The sequence below is a fragment of the Brachycentrus maculatus genome, unplaced genomic scaffold, assembly GCF_059751285.1.
Source record: "Brachycentrus maculatus isolate JH-2025_06_01 unplaced genomic scaffold, ASM5975128v1 h1tg000074l, whole genome shotgun sequence".
Classification (NCBI taxonomy): domain Eukaryota; kingdom Metazoa; phylum Arthropoda; class Insecta; order Trichoptera; family Brachycentridae; genus Brachycentrus; species Brachycentrus maculatus.
In genome coordinates, this window is record NW_028280828.1 from 850,001 (window position 1) to 873,704 (window position 23,704).

General features: G+C 28.9%; 1 protein-coding gene across 1 annotated transcript in view; it reads right to left on the reverse strand.

Moving 5' to 3' along the window:
• The window catches only part of TkR86C (Tachykinin-like receptor at 86C), a 178,735-nt gene that overhangs the window by 59,888 nt on the left and 95,143 nt on the right, over positions 1-23,704 (reverse strand). Inside the window, exon 5 of the mRNA XM_088257200.1 lies at positions 10,632-10,766. Coding sequence (XP_088113326.1) covers positions 10,632-10,766 — 135 coding nt within the window. The remainder of the gene's footprint in view (positions 1-10,631; positions 10,767-23,704) is intronic.

The window sequence follows — 23,704 nt, forward strand, 5'->3', positions numbered from 1 at the left end:
TTTAAATTTATTTTTATATTAGATGTTACAATTATTTATTTTCACGTATTTGAATTTATTTAAATATATAGTATGTTTTCTTAAATCTTTATATTAACATAAGTATGAACGAGAACTCTCTGTTTTCTTTTTATAAACGGTTTTATAAGGCTATCTTTTGTACATTACCAATAGTTTGTTTTTGGGTGAATGGAAGATGCTGCTTATAAGCAATGTGCCAGCTTATATACTTATATTCTGTATAAGAAGTTTATATAAATCCGTTTATAAAATTATAAAAGGATAAGACTTTTTACAACACAATTTAATGAAGTGCCCTAGACAAAAAGTTTTATAAAATTCGCGATATATGTATTAATTATACTTTATTAAAAAAATATATTTTCCATTGAAACTCTTATTTAAATAAATAAAAATGCTCGACCAATTTATGCGAAAATTTTATTCAACTGAAAAGTGAATTACTGAATCTGAAAAATGTCTGTAGTATAAAGGAAAGCGATTTGAAAAGCTTCAAAGTTTGACATTATTTACATAGGTAATAAACTTAATCTCATATGCGTGGGATTTCAGGGTACCTTTTTAGATCACTATTTATATAACTAGCTTAAATCTCAATGGAAATGTTGAAAAACGGAAACAAGATTAATTTGTGTTACTAGATTGAACCCTAAAAAAGGAAGACTTTATATATCAGAACTGTGGACTCTGTTAAACAGATGTGACTAATATATAGTTGTTTCTTTTTACTGGTTACCCACATCACATTTTCATATTGTGTACGGAGTGCGTGGAAGTTTTTGGAATCGTTTGGTTATTAACTATACTTGTCCGCCTCAGTAGTGTAATGGTCAGCACGCTCGGCTACCGTTCTGGAGGTCCCGGGTTCGATTCCCAAGGGGGGTAAAATAAATATAAGTGATTTTTTCACTGTAATATTTATTCAATATTATTACCCTGGACTGGTACCTGAAGCGGAGGGCTGATCACCTTTCCTTCGTGTGTAAAACGATCAAGATAACACTTCGTTTATATGACGCAGTGCCCTATGCATCATTGTGGTGCGGAGAAGGGTTTTATTACTATTATTTATTAACTTTAACCTAACTATGAGTATTTCAATGTTTTAGAATTAGTACATAAACCCTGGTGATGAAAATGTTCTTGTCGAAACCGGTTGGAAAAAGTGTACCAATAAAAATAAGTTAAAACAAAGTTGTTTTATTTTATAAAAAAATATAAATAAAATATTTATTCTTCTTTTCCTTTTGATTTTATAACATTGTTAAAAAGTTATCATTTTTCTTTGTCACCCTATATAACTAGTCTCTAAAACAACAGATATCCTAGAAACTAGTTAATATAGTTTATATTTATAAACTCAAAAGTGTTCTCAGACATTTACTGTTGATTGAGATTCATGAATGTTTTTATAAAATAAAAGAAGATGAAGGAAGATTCTTTTGGCCCATCTAAATATAATATGATATGGTAGAAAGTATGTAAAGCGGATAAGCGAAAACAGACATGGTATTATTACAATTATAATACGCACGTGTAATATGTATGTAAATTCACGGTAACTTAGCACCATTATAGCAAACTTTGCCATTTATCTAAGTCTTTAGTTTTGCTGCATGTTGAACATAACCCATATCAATTTGCATAACAATTGGTTTTACATATTCATTACAGCGATCTCCATGTAATAGCATGGTTGATGTACTATCTTTACTAAGCAAATAGTTTATTTACAACATTTTTAGTGTGTCGAAATACTTGTTTTCAAATCTGGATTATCTAAAATTATGGGAGTTATTTTTCATATTGTTTTTTGACATCTCATCAAAGACGAAGAAAAATATGGAAGTCTGGGCATTTACGGGGCTGACGACCATCATAGGCTGGTTTGAGTGATCATTTTATACACGTGTAACATTCACCAATTCTACCCATTATTGACAAACAGACTTCTCAAATTTTTAGAAGTGCTATATACAATATATGAATCATATTATTTATTGATTCGGCATTAATTTTGTGGAATGACATGATTATTTTAATAAAAATTAAACACTTGAATAATCCACTTAATTGAGTTTTATTTTTATTTACGACTAGTTTCGAAAACGACAATTGTATTCATATTCTGGTACAAATTAAAACTAACGAATAAAAACATATTTAGGTGTATATATAGGTTAATAAATATAGGTAGGGGGGTTAAGGAACAACATTTTTTGTAAAGGGAAACATTGATAATGATGGTGACGTATTTTGAAACAGTATATTATTAATTATTGTTTTATCTGAATTAAAATTTTTATGTATTTCTAAATTTACTAAATTATTCCTGACTTATTTGTACCAGAAGATGAAAACAATTGTCGTTTTCGAAACTAGTCGTAAATAAAAATAAAACTCAATTAAGTGGATTATTCAAGTGTTCAATTTTTATTAAAATATATGAATCAATTTCGAATTGTTCGAAATTGATTCATATATTTTAATAAAAGAAGTTCGAAATTGGTTCATATATATAGAACTTCCTAAAACTTATAAATACGTTTTAAATTATGCTGGAGTGGATTCGAACCCAAAAATCAAGACTCCGAGTCCATGACATTAGCCACGGGACCACAACCCAAATCCAACCTATTTTAGGTCGTAAGCTCTGTAAAAGCCATGATTTCTATTTATTTTTTCATCTAAGTTGAGATATCAAGATATTTTTAGTAACCAAATATTATAATTTTCAAAAAATAATATCATGGAGTTATTAATTTTAATTAATAAGCAAATTATAAACGAAAATATTTCATTTAATTTTAATTAATAAGCAAATTATAAACGAAAATATAAACGAAATGGTACGGTGTTGTAATAATTCATTTGTTTATCTCACAATGATGAAAGAAAACACTTGTTTTTTACAAACTTGTTTTTTACTATACAGACCTGAATGATGGAAGTTTGAAACATGTAGTCTTTAATAAAACTCAAGTGGTAAAAAACAAGTGTTTTCTTTAATCATTGTAACATGTCTTACCACAAAGTTAATGCCGAAACAATAAATAAAATATTTGTTTATCTATGTTGAAATATCAGTAATATATATAAATATACATATATTATGCTATATCAAACAAGAATAAACTAATTTTATATGATATCATAAAGTTATGATAAGATTTTGGTTAAAAGTATAGTTAGCGCCTTTTGACTACGAATGAAAGATATTATTTTACTTAAATCATTTATTCTGTCTACATATTTAAACGAACCGTTTATTATTTTAATTATATGAATTCCTCATGGTTATATTAATTAGATGAATTAGTACGCACACAATTTAAGAGGAGGGTTGTGCTTTCAATCTTCATTCTGGATATCATAGTCATTAAATCTGTTTTCTCGAGCGTATTAATTTATATTACTTGTCGCAATCAAGAAAGATCTAAGAAACTCTATGGTTTATTTTAATTAAATTTCCATTCATATGTTGGGAAATTAATATTGTGTTAATATGTAATTTGGTCAACGACCTTTTTCACGGACCGTATAGAAAAAGGGTCAATTGTGAAAATATAAACAAAACAATATTATTGATGCCGCCTCAGTGTTGTTTTTCGCTTATAAACTTTACTAAATCGTTGCTCGTAGTATACGTGAATCATTTTTTATTAAACCTGTTTTGTAGGTATTTTTGAAGTATTATTTTAAATATATCATAACCCCTAGCTTACTTATATGTCTGCCTTTAAAGCGTACTCGTTACCACATTCAGCATATTTAGCTACCATGCTGGAGGTCTCAGGTTTGATTCCCGGGAGGGTAATTTTTTTTTTTACCATAATATATATTTAATATTTCTCTGGACTAGTACCTAATACGCGAGTCTAATCACTCTGTCTTCATATAATAAATAATCAAATTAACATAGCATCAATTTAATGTAGTGACCTATGCACTCTTGGGTGCGATAAGGGTCGGTAGAAGTAATTTTTTTTTAAATAAACTAAGAATTAAAAATCATATCAAGTTGTTATGATTAAATATGAAATAATGTATGAATAATGCTTTTATATTAAGAAATATCAGAGCATTCTTTTTATTTATTTTCAATAATGATTTAGATATATTTGCCCTAAAAAGTAACAAACAATTTTTTTTCCTGTTGTTACCAATTACTATATACATCGCAAAATAGAATAAAAGAGGATCTCAGGTGAGTTTAATATTACAGGTAAGTATTAAAGAGTGTGGTATTATATTATATTAAGTGGTATTGACCAAGTAACATACAATTTCAAAAAAAATCATGTCAAATACATATATAAAAAGAAAAAATTTTATTCTTAAGGTTTGTTAATAAACTGTATATATTTTGAAGTAATTCGATATATTTTTTATTTTATTTCATAATTCATACAGTTTATGGTCATTCGACCTTTACGTATAAAACATAATATACTTCTACGTAAATTTCGCCCATTGTGTGGTGAAAGGCCATTCTCATTTTTTTGCTTCATAATTGAACGCTTGATATTTATGTTTTTACGTTACAAAAACGAATTCAGAATAACTATTATGGGACAATCGAAAGATCAGACAATATTTATCGCTCATATGTTTGTGCTTATTGTGCGTGCAAACCTTCTACTGCCCACTAGAGACCTACTTTTATTGCGAAACACGTTTTGAATTAACCCGAAAACGGAACTTTTCCAATGAATCTACCAAATTTTATAGCACTATTATTAAAATTAAATGAATGGATATTCATGAGCAAACAGTATTTCGTTCAAGAGTAACAGATAACAGGATTGGAAATCCTTGTTGGACTCGTGATTGGATCGGGTCGTTCGTTAACGATCCGTTCTTAATGACCCGTTCATTTATTTTGATTTAGTGACCAAATTCCAATTTTTAGTGGATTTCCTTCACTAACGCTAACCCTTTCACGGGTTGACTGATTTGCGGATTTATTGATTTACGGATAAATTTTAGGCCGAGAAGCTGCAAAAAAGGTCTACAGGATAATACAAATATTGCGACCCTTTTACCGCCTTTATCATGCAGTGTATAACGCGTTTGGCTACCGCGATGGACTCCTCGGATTCGATTCCCAGTGGGGTCAAAATAAATAAAAGTGTTTTTATTTAATATTCTTCTGGACTATAATAAGTCATTAATTCATTTTAACATAAATTTAAATTAAACGCGAATAAGAGTAGGAAGAAGTTTTTGTAATTATTTCGTTTCTTGGTCCACAATTTATCAGTAAGTGAGAATGTTAATGGATGAGTAATCAATTATTCTATTTCTTTGTTCGATTCACTAAACCCTTGATTCAATTGATCAGGTTTTAGTGAGTAGATCTTTTAAGAACACATCCACTTTGCCAATTTACTGAATAAATGAATCTTACCACCCTAACTAAGGATATATATAGGCTGAGGATCTAATAAGAAAAAGGATGTTGATGTTTTACTTCACTGAGAAGTCATTTATATAAAGCAACTCTCGAAAGATAGATTTCAGATAAGAAAGAAGGGAAGGAAAATTAAGAGGACGCAATGTATGGAGAAACAAAAAATAAAATCATTTATTTCTTTTGCAATAAGGAAAGAAAAAAATATTAATATTTGATTATTTATTTCTACATTTTAAAACTAAATAAACTAAAAACGTCTCATTCATTTAACAGAGTAAACAATTCAGAGAATGAGTTTCACAAAAAGAGTATGAAATATTTATTTCCTAAATGTTTTTCACAAATACTTTGTGGCACATTTTATAAACTTTTTAAAACAAAACAACTTTGTTTTTAACCATTTTTTAAAAGTACTTTTTTCTCGCTAGATTTAAGGTGCTGTAACGCGTCCACTCACCTAACTATGAATATTTCAATGTTTGAGAATTAGTGCATGTTTAACCCCGATGATGACAAGGTTCTTGTTGAAATCGGTTGGAAGAAAAAGTACCAATAAAAGGTGATAAAAAATAAGGCAGTTTAATTTTATAAATATAGGTATGTACTTGATATTATTATTTTGACATATCAACATAGATGTACAAGAATTTGGTAGTCTTTGGTAGTCATACAGGGTGGAGGATATCTCTCTAGAAATACGTTGACATACTTGGAAAGAATTTCATTTTCTTAATATAGACCTTTTTTGCCAATTTCCTCTTTCAATATCGTTATTTGGGCCTGTGTCAATATCCAGAATCGTGATTTTAAGAGACAAACAGTTCAGTAACAGGCTAACGTATTTCCAAATCGCTAACAGTTTTACTTTATTAGACGGATAAGGTTTAGAGTAATGACAAAATGATCGAAACTACTTGTGCTTGAACAACTTTTACTTCAGGGTTCACTTATTTTATTTATGCGAAATATCGTCACTCGTATCATCTGATGTGCTCCAGCTAACTATTATTTAGTTTGCAGATGATTGGAAAGAAGTGACCCCATAAAAATGGCAAAATATATTACAAATACATGATTAAAAACTAATTTTATCAGGGTGATTTTTTTTTCTTTTTTTTTTTAGTGATGTTAGTATAAATTATTTTTTGACATCTCATCAAAAATAACGAAGAATATCTTATAGTATCTGTGCCTTAAAAGAACATTGACTGATATATTTGAGTATTTAATTAAGGAAGACTTTCATTAATTTTGTTTGATAAAAAACAAACTTTTCAATAGAAGTAATTCGTTTCATTTTTTTTAAGTTCATTATTAATTAATGTTTTACTTAGTATATGCCACTATTTTTTTAAAATCTACTGTGGCACGTGTTTCGATGCATTCCGCATCATTTTCAAACACCGCGATGATGCAGAATGCATCGAAACACGTGTCGAAGTCGGTTTTAAGAAATAGTGGTATATACTAAGTAAAACATTAATTAAAAATGGATAGATTTTACCACAAAGTGACTGCCGAATAAATAAATGAAATTTATTAAGTTCAATAAGACTAAACACGTAAGCTGCGCAAACCCTAACATGACATTTTAATGATCGACTAGTCCAGGGTTAATGAGGCTTCCTTAAAACCTTTTAGTTCGTGACGGACTTATTCATTCAATGAAAAAGGGTTTTTACTGCTCCAATATTTACATTGAAATCGAGTTTTAATATTCGATATTAGATTCATATAAAACTGATGAATTAAGGTAGAAATACGGTTGATTACTATGACTATTTTCTATTTATAGGATACAGATCTAGGGTGTTGGGTTTGCGTGTTCGCTTTATAAATTGAACTATTGAAATAATAAAAGCTAACCATATTTTTAGTCCGACTAATAGCGTTGCTTACGTATTGAACGCAGCAATAAATGTAAACAACCCCAAGGCTATAAATAAAGAGAATTGTAAAAGATGGAAGGATGGTCAGTCGAACAAAAAAAGTAGTAATTTCACGGAGTCCCGAACATCTAATAAGATTTAAGGCTTGTGAAGAAAAAATATAAGGTAAAGTTCTAAGACTTAAGCGGTGTTTACATTGGCGGATTTCGGTAAAATTCAGAGGTAGGCGAAAACTGAGAGTACTTATATAAAGTACCCTTGTAGAGTAGATAAAACATCTCTTCTCTTCTTTTTTTCGCATTCTTTTAATCGATATAAGAAGGATTTTTCAGTAATGTACAGACGTCGCATTGCGATTTTTTTTTCTGTCTTTTTGTATTAAGAATATTTTTTAAGTTTTCAGTTCATATTTGTGTCCAAAGATAAACTATATAATATTATACTACTACTACTACTACTACCATCACGCCGTTACCCCGCAGGGGTAGGCAGAGAGGATGGAACGCCACACTCTTCTGTCCTGACATACACTCCTAGCCTCCTTCACATCCATACATCTAGTCATACATGCCCTCCGATTACGCAGACTTTTGACACCGCCAGATTTTAGGTTCTGATTGATCTGATCGTGCCAAGTCTTTTTCGGTCGTCCACGCTCTGTTTTCCCTCTCACATTCGCAATATTATATATTTATATAAATATATATATATATATATACATATATATATATATATATATATATATATATATATATATATATATATATATATATATATATATATATATATATATATATATATATATATATATATATATATATATATATATATATATATATATATATATATATATATATATATATATATATATATATATATATATATATATATATATATATATATATATATATATATATATATATATATATATATATATGTATATATATACATACATATTTATATTTAAACATATGAGAATCAAACATGGTCGAGTGGCGACATCTATTGTAGAACTTGAACTTGAAAAAGACAAACAAAGAATCAACAATTTGACCCAATTTTGTCTCAAAAATAAGTTTAACGTGTTCCACCTCTAATACATTCCTTATATTTGACACTCCTTATTATTTTTCGTCTTCATTTTCTGTCATAAACTCATAAAGTTTCTATTCAAAGAAAATAAGTTGTCTCGAATACTATAGAGTATGTTCTTTTGTTGTTAAATCAACCAACGTAAACCGGCCTTTATTAAGGAAGCGAACCAATTATTTAATGGCCTGTGCTTTCAGAGACGAAAATATCTTAAGATAGTGATTGAATTTATTTCACTTATTTGCCATTCGAAATAAATGATTTACAAGGGTTGTCCTCTTATTTTATAAACTATCATCTTTCATTTAGTTTTTGGAGAATTCATGCTAGCACAACGTATTTACTTCATCGTCAATAAAAATGATTTTCATTGTAATACTGTACCTTATACGATTTAAGCTGTAATTTGATATTATCTTTATTCTTAATACACTTAAGATACTTACAGAGAAAAAGGTTATCAGTGTTCTAAAATAACCGTTATTTTCGTATACTAAGCCCGTTGTTCTAATGTTCTTTAGAGGTATTTATAGTAATTTAATTTATGTATTAATTTTTAAATCAAACGTAGATTTTTTGAGTCTACTAAGTTGTATTGTAATAACAAAAACACGTACAAAAATAATATTGTGACAATTGTTTCACCTAGTTATGGCATTTTCAAATGAATGTCAAAATTGCCATTCGTTTGAAAATGCCATAACTAGGCGAAATAATTGCTACAAAATTAATTTTTATGTGTTTTTGTTAATAAAACATACAAAAATAATATTGTGACAATTGTTTCACCTAGTTATGGCATTTTCAAATGAATGTCAAAATTGTCATTCGTTTGAAAATACTATAACTAGGCGAAATAATTGCTACAAAATTAATTTTTATGTATTTTTGTTAATAAAACATTCAAAAATAATATTGTGACAATTGTTTCACCTAGTTATGGCTTTTTCAAATGAATGTCAAAATTGTCATTCGTTTGAAAATGCCAAAACTAGGCGAAGCAATTGTCAAAAAATATTTTTTTTTATGTTTTTTGTTAATATAATACAATTTGGTAGACTCAAAAAATCTGTGTTTGATTTAAAACTTTTTACAAAAATTGTTTTTTATTGGTAAAAAATACATAAATGTAAATTTTGTTTGAAATTGACTCATTCTTTTGAAAATGCCAAAATAAGCCAAGTTTAGAAATTTTCACAAATTTTAATTTTATATGTTATACAGCAATGAAATACAACGTACATAGTAGATTAAAAAATACATTCTTTTGAGTAGTTGGGGTAAGCTCATTTTTTTCATATTTTAAATTGTTTTTCTGATAATGGGCTGCTTAAGTTAAAAAAATTTTTTCATGGAAAATTCATGTAAATTTAAATGGGAAAGACAGAAATTGTAATTATGTAAATAATCAGATTCTAATCAAACATTAAAAAATCACTAAATAGTATCCTTTGAGGATCACACTATTGAGTTCCGAATTAATTTGTTGGGGATAAATTTAAAACTAACTAACTAACTAACTAACCATCACGCCGCTTCCCCGCAGGGGTAGGCAGAGAGAATCGAACGCCACACCACTCTGTCTTTGCAAACATTCTTTGCCTCTTCTACATTCATGCATCTCCTCATACATACCCGACGATTATTACGACTCCTGACCCGGCCGCTTTCAAGTATTTGACATACCTGATTGTGCCAAGTTTTCCTCGGTCGTCCTCTGCTTCTTTTTCCAACTACATTCGCTCCATAAATTTGTTTAACCGTTCTTTCTTCGCTCATACGCTCCACATGTCCAAACCATCTCAACACACTTTTCTTAATTTTATCGATAATGCTTATCTCAGCCTTACATTTTTTCCTTATTTCATCATTCGAACATCTATCAAACATCGTTTTGCCACACATTCGTCTGAGGGATCGCATTTCGACTGCATTCAGTCTGCTTTCATCCTTCTTTTGCCAACTCCATGCTTCGCTTCCATACATAAGGGTTGGAACCAGAACTCCATTGTGTGCTGCCAGTTTAGCTTCCGCTGATAGATTTTTATTTGCTAAAACTGATTTTAGTGCACCATTCACTCTGTTCCCAGCATTCACTCTCCTTTCTATGTCTTTATCAATCTTTCCATCCCTAGAAAACATACTACCCAAATATATGAAATCATCTACCTGTTCCAAAATCAAATTTAAAATAATTATCAAAATGTGTTTACTTGTATGTGACGGTCGAAGAGTATAGAAGACAAGGGATAGCTAGGGCCATTCCAGTAAGCCAGATCACTCCAATCATAACCAGAGAACAGGTCTTAGACATCCTCGGTTTCATTGGCCAGACGATTGCTTGGTATCTGAAAGTAAAATATGAGAGTTAAAATAACACTGTGTCCGAAATAGGTAATCGAGAGTTAAACGGAGTTATGCAGAGATTCAATTAAATTAAACATAATAATCTTTTAATATATCGCTCACACCTTTCAAGAACGTCATAAATCAAAATTCGTAAATTTTCAGTTGTGCATGTTTTCGGAATACCCAGAAAATGTACTATATCCCAGCAAAAGCGGCATATTTTAAACATAATATTTACCCGCTACAGGGCAGAAAGTGTTGTTTTTGCATTTTGAAGAAAATGTATTGCTTAATTATTTTTTTTTAAATAAAATAAATATTTTTCAAATGGAGAAAAAACCTTTAGGTTTCATCTCAAAAGATCTGTTGCACAGTAAAAAGCTTAATTAGTGGCTTGATATTTATTTTTAAAACATTGCATTATATTTTTAAAGTTCAAAATCGTTCTCCTGAAAAATCAAGTTTTTTGATTTATGACGTTCTTGAAAGGAGTGAGCGATATTATTAGATTAAAACCAATATTTTTAGCTTTTCCACATTATTTTTATTTGACCAGCGTCCGGGTTTCGTCTTTACCGACATCATCAGACTGGTCATCATCATCATCATCATCATCGGACCAGTCTGATGATGTCGGTAATGACAAAACCCGGTCGCTGGTCAAATAAAAATAAAGTGGAAAAGCTAAAAATATTAGTTTTAATCTAATAATATATTAAAATCCAATTCCATCACGAAGTGTCAGTGGATAATATAAATCTATAAATAATCTTTTTTTTTTTCATTGTTTATTAAATAGTGTACCTATATAACTTGTGAACCTTAGTTGCTTGCACTCTTCATCAAGGTTTAGAATAAAGATACATAAATAAATACTCAAATAATGGTAGAATACAAATGTATTCAAATAGCCGCTATCAAACATTATGCCCGGTTTTAGAAGCCAAATGTAGCAGAACATGCGAAAAATGTTTGCAGATTCTGCATATTTCAACCACGTTTGTTTTTATCAGTCCGTGTAATATTGTATTTGATGATCTGAGGTCACAGAAAGCCCTCGTAAGTTATTATGTTCCAAGTTATGATCTATTTTTACAACTACCAATAAAAAAGTTACGGCATAAGAATGTCAAAAAGTAATATTTTTTTTTATTATGTGGCTGTCTTTTTAAATATTTATTATACATCTTCAATGGGAAAATAAGGGGAGTTCATGAATAAGTAAATTTTTTTGAGTAGCTCATGAAACAAACTGTTTGAATTTCATAATTTGCGTTTCTATAGATTATTCGTACTGTACTGAAACTAACACAAGAATGTAATTTATTTTTCTTTTTTATGTTAAAAGAGTTTTTTCCATATAAGTCTATATAATTGCTTTACTATGAGTTAAACAAATGAATGCATTTGACGGTTACAATGAATGTTTCGTTTGAAAATGCCATAACAAGCGAATAAATTGCCACAATATTTATTTTTACGTGTTTTTCATAAAATACAACATGATAGACTCAAAAAATCAGTGTTTGATTTAAAAATTAATTCATAAATGAAGTAAATAATGTTTACTTGAATCAGTCAACAAACATTCACCAGAAGAGTGTACAGTGGAACCTCGATATAAGGAATCCTAATAGATTTTGAAAACAAATCAGTAAATCTAGTGATTTTAATTTTTATCGATACTTAAAAATGTCAATAATATTTACTGTATACTTGAGGTTTTGATTATCAAATCCAAAGCACAATCTAGTAAGGTGATGGATTTCTCAACAAAGTCATTCGAACCACCCTTTTCAAAAAAAAAGCTTTTAAAAATATTTTGAACTTCGTGGGCATCTTTCATTGTCGGGTCAATAAATATGATGCATCGACTAAATACGACTGACAAAGAGAGGAAAAAGAGTTAACGATTCATATGAAGATCCATTTGTTCGTATATGATACCATTAGTTGCATCGACGTTTTTTGTACATGGCCTATTCGTTATGTAGATAGAGGTTTATTCATTCATTAAATGTTATGGCTAGTTCAAGGGTTTTCCATGAAAAAAACATAAAATAAAATAAGTTTACTTATATTTTAATTGTTAAAATCAAACACTGATTTAGAGTACAATACAATTCAATAGTCCATACAAAATCAGTGTATTATTTTAACATTTAATATGTTAATTAAAATGGAGTTCTACAAATTAAACGCCAAATCAATCAATAAAAAAATTGAGGTTTGTTAATCCAAGAATCCTCTGTATAAATTATTTATTATTTTTTTAAAAACCAACCATCTCCTGTATTCTGTATTTTAAAATAAATACCAAATCCTACCCTCAACGTTTCTCAGACTTATAAGAGCCATCAGAGGGTTCGAAGAATTTGAATATAAAACCCTTAAAAGATTTGTTTATATTCCCGAATTTTTATATATTTTTAAATTAATTTTTATTTATCTACGCCTGGAAATTAATAAGTTGATTTAATTACATATGTAGATCTTAATTATGTAGGGTATATAAGTTAATTCAATGTTTAAAAATTGCTTACTTTTTGCAGTTAAAGACTATTTTTAGGTTTTTTTAAATTTAATTTTGATATAATTCCAGGAAGATATGAAGGTTTTATGAATGATTCTGTTTATTTTATATTTGTTTTTAAAGAAACTGTTAACAAAAATGGTGGACTCTTAATATGGATGTATTTTAAATAATGAATTTGAAATTGTAAAATGTAAGTACTTACCGGTTTTATTTATTACAATAAGTAAATAAAAAAGAAATCTTCCTTTGAAATTAATCAATATGTAAGAACAATAACATAATTCCTAAGACCGCAAATATATGTTTTTACTATTCATTCGTATATGTATACTGCCATAAACCTGGTTCCAAAATAATGCGATTATTTGTTATTATATCCCAACTTAAAAGGATTATGGACTTATACTAAAAGCGATTTGATTATGCTAGAATTATGTTTTAATTTAATATTGTAATATTTAATGGAAAATTTATTTATTTATTTTTCAAAACATATTTCATACATAAGTCATATTATATGTATATATAATATTCCCGATGAGTAATTTCTATTTCTCATTTTGGAACATGGGATTGAGGTAAACACGATTGGAACACAAATAATATTTGTTTTTTAAATAACCAAAACTAATACATGGCAAAATATAAAAACAATAAACAGGTATAATAATTAGGCATAAGAAGCATATTTAAAAAAAATAAATGAGAAAAACATAAAGTAAGAAGCATATTTAAAATAAACAAATGAGAAAATATCAATAATAAGAAAATATAACACATGAGAAAATTTAAATAAACATAAGGTTAAAACAAAATAAGAACATATGACTAAACACTACATGTATATCTTTCCATAAAGTATTTTTTTCAGGTCATTTATTTTTGATCCCCGAATGTGTTCTATTTTATATGTCAGGCAGTTTGGTTAATTTGGGTATAGGCAATATTTTAAGGACCTTACTCCAAATATAGTAGTGTTTATCAGCTCCACATGTATTTTGTTATGTCCTCGTGTATTATAATTATGAATTTTCGGGTACGTTATGGGTGGGTAAATATATTTCCCCTATTTCCGTTACAAAATTTACTGTCGCGTAAAGGATATTATTTATTTACCTAGACGAGATACTTTATCGTCTTTCTTTCAGTACATATCTATAAAAAAAATTCAAAAACTACATAATGCAAATCATTTAATGTCCCACTCTTGTGATTTAAAAGAAAATTAGATGCTTCGTACTTTTATTGCAGCTAGATTTTATTTGTTTATGAATTAAAAAAAAAAGATATTTTGCAATCTGTTCAGACCTGGTTAAGCAGCACATCTTCTAACCCTTATCCACACCCAATGGTGCATAGGGCACTGCATCGTATTGTACGTGATGGCTCTGTTTCAGGGATGAGTCCAGGGTGTAAAAGTTTAGAGTGTAAAATCACTAATATTTTTTAAACCTGCTGGAAATTGAACCCGGGACCTCCAAAACGGTAGCCGAGCATGCTGACCATTACACTGCGGAGGCGGAGGTAGATAGTGGTATTTACCAATTTAAAATATAAAATTAAATCCAGATAAAAAAAATTATTTGACAGTTCATTTTTTTATAGAAATGTGTAAAGCTATAAAAAAAATATCGTACGTTATAGTATTAAACCTCTTCTTCTTCTTCTTCTTTTTCTTTTAGGACTAGGTCCTGTCATTCTTGGTTCGCTCCTGGGGGGTGGAAGACCAGCTATCCTTCCATCGTTTAGGTGGTCTTCCTGGGGGTCTGATCCCGCTTATGTTGCTGTCCGCTGCCACCCTCACCACTCGATCCAAACTCGCTCTTCTCACATGATCTCTCCAGAAACGTCTTTTTTCTCTTCCCCATCCCACAACATCTTCAACATCCCAGATTTTTCTTATATCTGAGTTTCTTACTCTGTCCTTTATGTACATAGTTTATGTTATAAACCTTTATGTGATAAATAGTTTTGGCTCTTATGATATATGTGCATATATTAACTTATATTACATACTACTACTTCTACAAGATGATCAATCTAACAATCAAGATGCTGTTCTAAGTGGGTGTTGACAAAGAGTATAGAATGCCACTCTCCTCAGTCCCGACATACACTTCTGGCTTCCTCTATATCCATATATTAGATGTATCATCTACAAAAGTATTCACACATGTTCTTTGGTTATACAAACATTTGATACGACCAGATTTTAGGTTTTGATTGATTTGATTTTCTTTCGGTTGTCCTATTTGCATTTGCCAAAAATACTATTTTAGTCAGTCTCTCGTCATTCATTCACTCCACACCTTTTAAGAATCTTTCCTAATCTTTTTAATAATCTCTAAATACACCATATGATTCATTTACCTTAAAAGTGTATTACTTAGTCTGAAATAATAAAAAAAAATCCTTAAAAAAAGATAACAATGAAAAATATAAAATATTGAGGTAGGTATCTGTATAACTAGAGGATAAGCTTAAGTAGTAGGCTACCGATATTTCTGTCATAAAAATACCAATTTCAATGAAATGGTATCACGAAGACTTCACAAAAATTTTCTTCCTGAATTCTTGTATAAAAGTCTTTAAAATAACAAAGAGCTTTCGAGAGCTTACTTTAAATTCTTGGTGTGCGAATTTTATCATTATTTCAATTGAAAATCCTGAATGTTTATAGGTCTTATGTCGCTGGTAAATTTTAATCTTAGGTATTTTAAATATTCGTCTTTTTAAATGAAATATTTTTGTACAAAATTAATTGTGTGGAATAATTGCGTTTTTTTTTTCAGGAAAGTGAATCGCAATAAAGTCGTGAAATTCATAGATTTTACCATAATCCTTTTACTTCGTAATTAAATACTATTTGAAAATGCAATTTCTTGTTTTGAATGCTGAAATAAGTACATGATGCATTGATAAGCACCATTGATTAAATTGAGAAAGGTGTGTTGAGATGGCTTGGACATGTAGATCGAATGGGTGAGGTAGGAACTGTTAAACAAATTTATGAGGCGTTAGTACTAATTAATTTCATTATTTTTATTTATTGTCCTTATTTAAATTCATTATTTTTACATTTTGACATTTTGAGTGTGTCCAAATACTTGTTCACAAAATCTGGATTATTTCCGATTACAAGTGTTATTTTCATATTATTTTTTGACATGTTATCAAAGATTTCTAAATTGGTTCATATATGTAGAACATCCAAGAATTTGAGTAGTGTGTTTGTCAATGATGGGTAGAATTGGTGAATGTTACACGTGTGTAAAGTGATCACTTAAACCAGCCTATGACGGTCGTCAGCCCCGTAAATGCCAAGACTTCTATATTCTTCTTCATCTTTTATTTTTTTATTTTTTTTATTTTCATTTTATTGGAAGGAAAAACAACAGTAACAATATTTGAGAAATCAGAATAAAAAAAAACATGAGTACCAATTACAGTTCTTCACACCTATGCATAAGAAAAGTCTATATATAAGAAGAGACGTGAGACAAGGATGGGATAAAGTCTTGATGTCATGAGACAAGGATGGGATATAGTCTTTGATGAGATGTCAAAAATAAATTATATTATTATTTTTATTTTATATTATATTTTATATAATGTATATGCCATTTAAACCTTAGTTCCTTAAACACTCAACCTAAATATTTTAAAAAAGATTCTGAAAAAATGTTTATTGAACATCAAAAAAAATAACCTTAGTCGATAAAGTATCACATGAGTAAAGAATGCATGTATTGTTTGAGAAACGAAATATCCTTTTGCCTTGTTTTTTTGGGTTGAAGCGATAGGTAAATTTATTAAATTAAATTTAAGTGTTATTTGATATTTAATCAATTTTGTACTTGACAAATAGTATGACAATAAAACAAAAACAACTAAGCTATGTGCCTGCCTCTCTACCAAGTCAACCACTGCTCATTAAAGTAATCAATAAATTACCTTCTGTCGTATGTGACTAGTGAATAAAAAGTAACTACATTGCAAATAAATAGGGTGAACATTTAAAAAAGACAGTTATTTAAAAATTGAAAAAAAAACCGTCTAGACAAACGATCCAATTCTTTAAAATCTGAAATTGGTAGATCATATGTAAAATTGAAGGTAAACATAGACATCCAATTAGCAGCAATTGTAAATGCTATTTTATAGAGAAAAAAAAACAACTTAAATAAAAACTAGACGTTTATTTTTTTAAATAGAACAATTATTTGTTGTTTAAATATGACGAAGTGCTTACAATATTTGTGAATATATCTGTTATCAAAGGTCAAATAAATGATAAACAAACTGATGTGAAAATAAGTATGATCATTAAAATCTAAAAATGTATCTGTAAAAAAACTAGTTGATATGTCTAGTATAACGAAACTGAATCGGAAAATGTTACTATTATGGCGATGCGATGTTATGTAAAAAACAATGTACAAAAATAACTATTTTTTAATATCGCATATTTGGGACCGTATGAAAATAAAATAAAAATTTAAATTCAGTTACTCAAAATTAAAAGCAAGTAGGTATGAGTTTTTTTTATAATGAAATAAGAATTCTGGCACAATCCTATATTAAAATAGGAAAAGTTGACAAATTTAAGTTAAAACCTTCTTTAGAATGCTGAAAATAAAAGAAATGAGTTGAAGTGTAAATTTACTTAGTTTTTGCAAATTTTGATAAAAAATTAAAAAAAGAAGAAAAAAATATATTTATAATGAGACATGAAGACGACTTCAGTTGACTTAAAGAATTATATTGAAGTCAGACATTTTATATTAAATCATTATCACAGAAAATATTATAATTTTAGAAAAACAACTATTGAGAAAAACACAATTGTAGACAACAATAAATTAACCAACTAAAAACTGATTTCGACATATCGCTTACTCCTTTCAAGAACGTCATAAATCAAAATACTTGATTTTTCAGGAGAACGTTTTAAAAGTTTAAAAATATAATACAATGTATTAAAAATAAATATCAAGCCACTTACTGAACTTTTTACTGTGCAACTGATATTTTTAGGTAAAACCTGAAGTTTTTTTCTCCATTTGAAAAATATTTAGTTTATTTAAAAAAATAGTTAAACAATACCTTTTTCTTCAAAATGCAAAAACAACACTTTCTGCCCTGTAGCGGGTAAATATCATGTTGAAAATATGCCTCTTTTGCTGGGATATAGTACATTTTCTGAGCATTCCGGAAACATGCATAACGGAAAATTGTCAATTTTTGATTTATGACGTTCTTGAAAGGAGTGAGCGATATGTAATTGATTATTGTCAGAATATTGATATTACACGAAATTTACTGAAATGCGTTTTTGTGTTTGCGGTTATTATCGTTAATTTCAGATGAAATTCTATGAGATTAGTCAAACATAAAAAGAATAATATGAATTTTGAAAAAGCGTGTAGTTAAATCCTTTCGGGAATATGTATTAATCATTAAACGGTGAAATGAACCTGTATGAAATTTATTGAGCACTATATGTAAATATATGTAGAGTAGAATATGAAAATACAAGAAATGTCAGTAGAAAATGTCAGTTATGATAGATACCTTTCGTGTTCTTACTTGAGCGGAATTATACCTAACAACATATTTTTTGCTTAATTTAACCAATTTTTTTTTTCAAAATTATTTCCTCATTTAAAAGCTTGTAAAAAAAATATTTTATTTATTGTTTCGGCATTTACTTTGTGGTAAGAACATAATGAAATTGTAATAGAATAACTCTTTTTTATTACAACTTGAGTTATATTCTATTTTATTTTAACGACTAGCTTCGGAAGCTATGCTTCCATCTTCAGGTCTAAATATGAACTGATAAATGTTCATATTTAGACCTGAAAATTCCGAAACTAGTGGTTATAAACATGGCACGATCAGGTATGCCAAATACTTGAAAGTGGTCAGGTTATGAGTCGTAACAATCGGCGGGTATGTATGAGAAGATGCATGAACGTGGAAGGGGCGAAGAATGTTTGCAAGGACAGAGTGGTGTGGCGCTCTATTCTCTCTGCCTACCCCTGCGGGGAAGCGGCGTGATGGTTAGTTAGTTAGTTTTTTTTTAGTGGTTATAATAAAAAAATATATAATTTAAGAGGTAAAAAACAACTGTTTTTCTTTTACAAATAAATATTTAGAAGCCGTAACTTAATCACATATATCTAGTATGTTACTATTGTATTCAACATAAAAGGAATTATTAACTACAGTGGTTCTCAAAGTGTGCTTTGCAGAGCCTCAAGGCCCCTGCGAGGGCTCTGCCACAACTAACAGCATAATAAATCTACAATAATGTTAAAAAATAAACACCTTCATATCTCTCATTCAATGGAGACAATTTCATCTATCCTACTATGGAATTTAAACATTGTTATTTTGTGTATTATGCATATTATTGTGTGCTGTATTGTATTTTTTAAGGTCAGAAGTAATGTTAGTGTTTACCCTTTTTAAATGTTTTTTTTTTCAAATTGTTCGTTATTTGATTCAACATCGATTAAGCAAGATTCGTCAATATCTAATTCAAATCCCACCCACTCATTTCAACTCAACTTAATTACAAATTAACATACTAAGGGAGGAGGTTTGATGGACAGTTAGGATTCTAATGATAAATAGTAATGTCTCAGATGTTTCTTAAAAGTTATTACAGAAATTTTCTAGGCCGTTATTGTTTCTTCTGCTGACGTGTTAAAAAACTGAAGAGAAGGAGGGAGATAGATTATAATTATACTGGTTTTATCTTCTTCTTCTTCTTTAGCTTCCTGTCCTTCAGTGATGGATAAAGGTCTCTTGCGTATCCTTCTATTTTCTTTGCTCTATTGCTGTTTGCAGCTAGTTTCTACAACTATAGCGGCAATGTTGTCGAAGCATCTTTTTTGAGGTCTTCTAACGCCACTTTTAGCCCCCCAGGTCTACAACTCAAAATTTAAGGTCTTGTCTTACAACTTGTCCTGCCAATTGCCACTTGAGTCTTGCGACTCCTTTTTTTGTTGTAATTTCGTATAAAGTTTTGTAAAATCTTTTGTTTATTATTAGTAATGTCACAAATTAATATGTTATATGATCACATTCGGGCTCAATCAAAGATATTACTCTTTTAAGCATCTATTATAAAAGGTTTTGGTACGTGGACGCCATTTTTTCGTCTCGAAACCATACCTAAATTATGGAGAAAATGAGTTTTTCCACCTTAGTGCAATCAATTTTGGAGAGCCGATTCTTACAGATTACCGATAGATTTTCAATTAGGTTTATGTCTGACAAAATTCTTGACCAGTCTAATATAGTTCATAGTTTTGGTGTGAAAAATTTCATTATTTTTTTTTGGATTTGTGTCAGGGGGTTAAATCCTGCTAAAATATTCCATACCTTCGTTTTTGTATCTCTGGTAGTATCTTTTCCAGTAGAATTGGGTGATACTTCTCGCTAATCATCATCTCAGTCGCTGAAAGAAGCAGCCCATGTCCACTATACGAGGAACACTCCCAAATATATTTTTTACAGGGTGTTGAAAATACGAAAAAAAAGTTTTGTTTCAATTGATCAATTCAATACTGTATCTCTGGGGCTAACCAAGCATGGATATTTCTATGGGTCGCCGTATGTAATTGAGCTTCATTCAAAATTCATAATGATTAAAGAGCCAAGTTTTACTCGTTTTATGGCTCTAGGAAATATCAAGAGTTTAAAAAAGTTTGAGAACCGCTTCTCTATTGAACATTATATTATTTTATTTTAATTTCTTCTTACTTGGTATAAATATGTTTATTTTTCTAAATACTTTTTATGGATGCATCGTTGGTTGTAGGAAACCAAAAGTCACTGGACTGATTCTAGTAAAATCTTTACGATATTTTAGACGTGCTATTAAATGTTCATCTTTATTTGTTATCTCTCTTCATTGTTGAAATTAAACAACTTTTTATCTGTGAAAGAATATCTTCCGGCTGGTGCTTTTATAGTTGGTTAGTTTAACCCCAAGATTTGTTTGTACCCAAAAGTTTTAATGAAAACTTAAATTTAATTCACCATCGGGATTTGAACAGTGGAGAAGAGTGAAATATGGCCTGAGGAGTTTAATTTAGAGACCTAAAAAAGGTTCTGTCTGTTTTCGTGTCCGCAGCAATAAATGAACTAAACAAATAAAGAAGAATTTTTAAAAGCGGGTCATTTGGAGAGAAATGAAATGTAAATAGCTTGGTTTTATCTGAAAATAGATTAGCGTACTTAGAAAAAAAACAGAATTATATATTATACAGTTTCTAAATACTTCGAAAATCTGGATTTTTCTTGACTCAGGAGTTATTTTTACATTTTTTACATCTTGGCATAGATAAAGAAGATTATAAGTCTGTATATACACAGGGCTTACGACCGTCATAGGCTGGTTAAGTGGTCACTTTACACTCGGTGAACATATATCACTATTTTGCCAACACAACAAGAAAAATTGAAACTCCTAGATAAATCATTAATCTCACGAGACATTGCATGTGAGTTCACAACAGCCAACATTATTACAATAAGAAAACTTTTATTGAGCAGAGATCCTTTTAATGGAATGAATGCAAGATCCGAACCCCGGATTATTTTTACAAACTAGGCAACGCCTGACAACATGATTTTCAATTGATCCTAGTTAACAAAATAATCGTAATAGATTTATATTATCCACTGACACTTCGTGATGGAATTGCATTTTTAATTTATTATTAGATTAAAACCAATATTTTTAGCTTTTCCACTTTTTTATTTGACCAGCGACCGGGTTTCGTCGTTACCGACATCGACGTTACCGACCAGTCTGATGATGTCGGTAACGACGAAACCCGGTCGCTGGTCAAATAAAAAAGTGGAAAAGCTAAAAATATTGGTTTTAATCTAATAATAAATTAAAAATAATCGTAATTCCAAATCGATTCTAATAATCCTAAATCCAATGTTAAGAACGTACAAGATGTTTAATAAAAATAATTACAATGAATTTGTCAATCACCTAATAGAAAATAATCACTCATTTGATAAAAATAAAGATCTAAATATATTACACACATGCAATTGAGGACTTAAATAAGATTGCTTAGAAATATTGGAAATTAAAAAACCAATTAATTATAATTTACAAAAAGTAAATACACAAGAGCATGGTTTTTCTAAAAGTCCGTTATTAAATATGTTTCCAATAAGTCATCATCTCTCATCTCTTTTGACTGTGACTGCCAATTAATACAAAAAAATAAAGCCACTTGAGATCTACCCTAGCTCATTTGCCTAACCTTCAAAATAATTTGAATATTGTTAAGTAGATAGTGTCAGTTTGTTTAAGTGTAAGTTATAAAAAAATATTTAAAGCGATTTTAAAACAAAGTTGCATTTTAAATATAAAATGGAAAATCACACGGCTTCAAATATAAATTATTAACAATTCTGTTTTTTTTTAATAATTTGAGTATTGTTAAGTAGATAGTGTCAGTTTGTTTAAGTGTAAGTTATAATAAAATATTTAAAACGATTTGAAAACAAAGTTGCATTTTAAATATAAAATGGAAAATCACAAAGTTAGGGCTTCAAATATAAATTATTAACAATTCTGGGTTTTTTTAATAATTTGAATATTGTCAAGTAGATAGTGTCAGTTTGTTTAAGTGTAAGTTATAATAAGTTATTTAAAGTGATTTTAAAACAAAGTTAAATTTTAAATATAAAATGGAAAATCACAAAGTTAGGGCTTCAAATATAAATTATTAACAATTCTGTTTTTTTTAATAATTTGAGTATTGTTAAGTAGATAGTGTCAGTTTGTTTAAGTGTGGTTTTAATAAAATATTTAAAACGATTTGAAAACAAAGTTGCATTTTAAATATAAAATGGAAAATCACAAAGTTAGGGCTTCAAATATAAATTATTAACAATTCTGGGTTTTTTTTTAATAATTTGAATATTGTCAAGTAGATAGTGTCAGTTTGTTTAAGTGTAAGTTATAATAAGTTATTTAAAGTGATTTTAAAACAAAGTTAAATTTTAAATATAAAATGGAAAATCACAAAGTTAGGGCTTCAAATATAAATTATTAACAATTCTGTTTTTTTTTAATAATTTGAATATTGTCAAGTAGATAATGTCAGTTTGTTTAAGTGTTAGTTATAATAAAATGTTTAAAGCGATTTTAAAACAAATTTGCATTTTAAATTTAAAATGGAAAATCACAAAGTTAGGGCTTCAAATATAAATTATAAACAATTCTGGGTTTTTTATGCAGCTTATAATTTGGCCAGTTACTTTTATTCACAACATTTTGAGTATGTTCAAATACTTGTACAAAAATCTGGGCTTTGGTCATTTATATGTTTATTCTCATTGTCATTCAAACATTTA